The sequence below is a fragment of the Halyomorpha halys genome, unplaced genomic scaffold (assembly GCF_000696795.3).
Source record: "Halyomorpha halys isolate HHAL.00 unplaced genomic scaffold, Hhal_1.1 Scaffold385.1, whole genome shotgun sequence".
NCBI lineage: Eukaryota > Metazoa > Arthropoda > Insecta > Hemiptera > Pentatomidae > Halyomorpha > Halyomorpha halys.
In genome coordinates, this window is record NW_027112337.1 from 893,038 (window position 1) to 898,181 (window position 5,144).

Below are 5,144 nucleotides of genomic sequence, written 5' to 3' on the forward strand. Positions count from 1 at the left end.
TGTAAATTACGAATATAGTACTGAAGCATTTAGTAGCATAATATTTTTCTGTATATTTTATTATTGTATTTATAAATGGTGCAAACCTATTTATTAATAAATAAGAAATTTATTTCTTATTTTTCAATACTTTTATTTCTAAAAACAAATATGTTTGCTTTATTTTGAAAAAAAAAACTTATACCTATATTGGCAAAACTGAGATACTTTCAGTCAAGTGTTTTTCAGGCTATGTTTTGTTGACTGTCTCTTCGTGTTTGTTTAGTTTTTCTTTTCTTTTTTTTTTTTTCAAATTTAATTTAGTTACATTTGTATTTCTGAGTAAAAAAAAAAATCTCATGATTGAAGTATCTTTCGTTATTACGTTGAGTGTAGTGTTGAAAAATAACATGTAAAATCTAGATTATTTGATCCCATAGTTATACCTAGAATCTAATGACAGTTTACTTGTTTCGAGAAAAATATGAATTGATAATTTAAAAATGGTGGCTAGTTTACAACATAAAAAAGAAGCATTAGAAGCTAAAATTAGAGACAAGACTAGTGAACTAAGAAAACTTTGCATTGAAGAAGCTGAACTTACTGGAATTTTACCAGCTGAAACACCTCTAGAACCAGGTGAAAGCCCACCACAATTTAGAAGAAGAATTGGCACATCTTTTACATATCCAGAAAATCTAATAAATAAGTTGAAGTCTAAGGAGGTAATTATGTTGATAACATGTCATAAAAAACGACATTGTTTTGATCCTTTCTTAGGTGTACTAATCAAAGTCAGGATAGATTTATCCTTCATTAATTTTTAGCTTTACTATTCTTATTTGAAGTATTTTTGGTAGTATTGAACATATTTGATAATGGGTGCTACTTTGAGATGTTTGTTTAATATTCAGTGATGTTCTATTTTTTTATCTGTTGATATATTTGATTGTTGAACATGTATAGGCATTAAACTTTCCTCAGTTAAATAGGTATTCTTCAGTTAATTGACAATGCTGTCATGATTTATTTATTTATTATTTTTTTTTTTTTTTTTTTATGGTTTTCTGTTAAAATCACCTTGATAATGAAAGGACCCTTTTATATCGGAAATACCAATACTGGTACCTATATATATTTGATTTTATTTGGTAGTCACTTTTCTTGTACTGTAAATGGTTTCTCATATAGATCATATGTTTGTTCATTATTAATTCTTAAAACCAAGGAATTTTACCTTTCTACGTGTGGTAAAAGTGTACTAAATTTTCAAATAAGTAAAATTCTTCTCTGTTGACTCAATTTCGTTTGAGTTCCAACTTTTCCACGTTCATGAGGCATTTATGTATCACCTAATTAAAAATAATTTTAGAAGAAGAGTTTGTCAAGCGTAAAACACCCCAATAGTAATATAGGGAGTTCAGAAAGCGGAAGTCCCATATTACATTTTTTAAATAAATAAAAATCTTGAAAAATAATTTATTTAACGGCTGTGAGGGCATGATTAAGAAAAACGAAAAACTATATTAAAAGTAATATTATCTAAAGATGTTAGTAAAAAGAGTGAGTGCTGTATGTTCTTTAAATTACTAGAAGATGCTTGGATAGTGGAGAGGAAGAAGGGTATTTTGATGTAGGAATGTTAATAGAATTTTGTTGTAATGGAATCCTTTAGTGGTTTATTTATTACTGGTTATCTTTCTGTGTCCTTGGTTTATTTGAACAGAGTTATCATTGTAACAAAAGAATAGTTCGAAACACTATTATATGGACAAGCCATGCTTTCTATTTTCATGTTAGTGAAGGCACGTAAATCTGCTGCTTTTTGACCTGTAACATTACTGCTGTTTGTTTTTTTCACTAATTCAGTATCCTTAAGTATTTTCTTACCTCACTGAAGTTTCAAAAACATAGCAGCTTATTTGGGTAAATCATGATAAATTTTATCTTGTCAGTCATAAAAACTTTCTTTATTCTCACTTGGTCTTTATTGCATATATTTTGGAAAATTTTCTTTTCGTTCTCAGGGTACAGTTCTTTTTATTTATGAATTTGAAGTTATAAATTTATTATTTTTCAACTTTCTTCATTATAAATTCTTTATCTAGAACATTTTCCATGTGGTCACTGTATATAAAGATGAGGACAAGTTGAGCAAACATACATCACTTATCAGGAGAGTGATTATGTCTGTTTCCATGTTTCCATACAGTTCGCTCCAGTAGGATGATGGAAAAAATTCCTACTCTATAATTTTGTCTTACTAATCTATGGTTTGGTTATTTGATTCAAATTTCTTTAGATGTTATGCACTTGAATTAGTGAAAGACATCTATTTTTACCCTTAAAACTAAAACTATCCTTATTGGTTCCTGTACCCACATTAAGTCCACTCCCTGGTTTCTTATCCTACCTAACTCAACTATAGACAGCCCAAAACCAAGTCTTGCTGCTTGCAGCGATTTCTCAGGTCATGTCCTGTTAGAAACGTCTAAGATATCCCTGTATAGTACATTGCCATGTGTTAAGTAATAGGGAAAGAAAAGCAAATTACTTCAGAGACTAAAGAGAAGCTATTTTGATCTATTATGTATCTATAAAAGGAAAATAATATTACTAATAGTTGGAGTAATCTTTCAGATAAAATCTTTTTACAAATGTAATTTTTATCTGACATAAAAATGATCACTTAAAATTTATTATTCTATGTGAAATTTTTATAAATAAATTATTTGTATTAAGAAAAAGTAAAATTAATAGGAGCACCAGGTTGATAGCAGTGATGTATATGATCAAAATGTGTCAAAAAAAGGTCTGAGGAGTATATTTATTATGTTCTTCCTGTCACACTTAATGGCAAAAGATGATGAGTTGAGGAAATAGGAAGGAGAGTGTCATGGGCCTGTGTCTAGTTACTGAATCTTAGAAATGCCCATTTCTAATTTCTCAGATTATTTGTGATTAATGCTGAGGTTATTACTAAGGCTTGGATCTTCATTTAATTAAATATTTTCTATTGCACTGGTAGTGAATTTTAATTTCCTTTATTAGCCCCTCACTAATTTTTTCATTCAAGACTGGACGTTCATTTCTCCATCTTCTGCATCATAATACAATTTAATCTACTATATTTTTTTATGAAACTATTAATTATTCACACTGTATATATATTTTTTCTGGAAGATCGATGATCGACTGTGTATAATAATAAAAGAAATATGGTCCATTTATTAAGGATGATCTGTTTGTTAAGGTTATTTCCATTTTCATTAATTGTCTAAAATCTTTTATCATACTTATTTCATTGTTACGTTTCACTGCACATCTTTTTAATTTTTCATCACTTTGTTCATTTATGTTTACATCATTTAAGCGTTTTTATCTTTTTTTTAGCCTTGATGAAGCCCGGGAACGTGGGAAGAAACGTTGGCTCATAATAAATAGTTTCATGACTATTTAAGTTTTTCTTAGACCGCACTTGGACCATCTTCCTTTTAACATATTTTTTCTATTTATCTTTCTTTTTTTTTTTTACAAAGTTTTATATGTGTAATAAGTATATATATTTTTTTTTTTTTTTTTTGCAATGAATTCCATTTTTTTCTGCTATCTTGTTTTATAGGAGTCGATACTGAATATGTTTGCCCTTGGCATTTGTTAGCCTCCTTCATATCTAGTTCTATGATTTCATTTAATTATTAATGTTATTTCATTTCTTTTTTTTTTTTTTTAGTTTATTGATCAGTTCTTGAAAATGCTGTTACCAATTTCTCAGATTGGCCAGGACTAATGCTAATAATTACTTAATTAAGTAAGCCCGAACCTTTACTTAATTAAATTTTTTGTGAATAAATAAATATTTGGTTTGTTTGGATAAACAAATAAAAAATTAAATATATATGAATAAAATATAAAAATAAACAAATTTAATCAGTTAATTTAGATAATACGAAGCTCGTAGCCGTGCAGAGAGAACAGGGCTACGGTCAGATATGGTGGTGCTAAGAAAGACAAGTGCCCAATTAAGACATGCCATTATCTGTTCCAAAAGGCAAACATATAATAACTTTCTGAAGGAGATGGACATCAAAAAGGATGGAAAGAAGGCTCACGATTTTATTTCGAGGATAAACGGAGAGAAAATTATAGAATATGAGCCTATTAAAATAGGGAACAAGTTAGTTACTACTGAGAAGGATATAGCTGAAGTGTTTTGCAAGAACTATTGCAAGATCAGTAATGTTACACTCCCAGAAAAGATTAAAAACCAAGACTTATTAGAGAATCCTGGTTGCTTAAATTTGGATAATAGCATGCTTTTCTGTTCACTCTTTTCAAAATTGGAACTGGATGTTGCTCTGAAAAAACTAAAAATGGGGAAAAGTGCTGGTCCAGACGGTCTATTGCCTGAATTCTTGAAAAACTTGGGAAAGAAAGCTAAAGATATTCTTTTAAGATTTATAAATTTTACGTGGAAAAGCCGTGTCCCAGCACAATGGAAGAAAGTGGAGGTATTACCCATCTTAAAAAATGGAAAACCAGCTGACGATATCAACGGTTACAGGCCTATCTCTCTCATGAGCACACTATGTAAACTGGTTGAACGAATGGTTATAGGGCGTCTACAAGAATATCTTGAGCCAAAAAAACTTCTTTCAGACAGACAGGCGGGTTTCAGGAAGACGAGAAACACGGTTGAGCAGGTCATCAGATTCTCTCAGGAAGTGAAAGATGGCTTCCAAAGAAGACAACATACGCTTGCAGTGTTTATTGACTTCCAAGCTGCTTTCGACTGCGTATGGAGGAAAAAACTCATTACTAAGTTGAAAGGTATGGGTATAGGTGGCAATCTCCTCTCATGGATTCGATCTCTCCTGGGACAGAGATTTATTAAGGTCCGCTATGGTAGTTCAGTGTCCAGTTATCGGCAAACCAAACAAGGTGTACCACAGGGCTCAGTCCTAAGTCCTTATTTATTCAACATAATAATTAATGATCTAGTTGAGAGGATAATGATTCATCCAAGCACTTCTTTTTGCGGATGACCTGGCTATCTGGGGAACAAGTTCTAGTATGGGTGGTCTGGAAGAAACTCGAAATAAAGTCATGATCACGCTACATGACTGGGTGAAAGAAAATGGAATGGCAGTTAATCCACGAAAAAC

The 5,144-nt window shown here is 30.6% G+C and overlaps 1 protein-coding gene across 1 annotated transcript in view; it reads left to right on the forward strand.

Moving 5' to 3' along the window:
• The first annotated feature begins 227 nt into the window (after nt 1–227).
• The window catches only part of sstn (stepping stone), a 32,864-nt gene continuing 27,947 nt past the window's right edge, over nt 228–5,144 (forward strand). Inside the window, exon 1 of the mRNA XM_067050257.1 lies at nt 228–704. Within this exon, the coding sequence (XP_066906358.1) occupies nt 483–704 (222 nt within the window). The 5' untranslated portion in view covers nt 228–482. The remainder of the gene's footprint in view (nt 705–5,144) is intronic.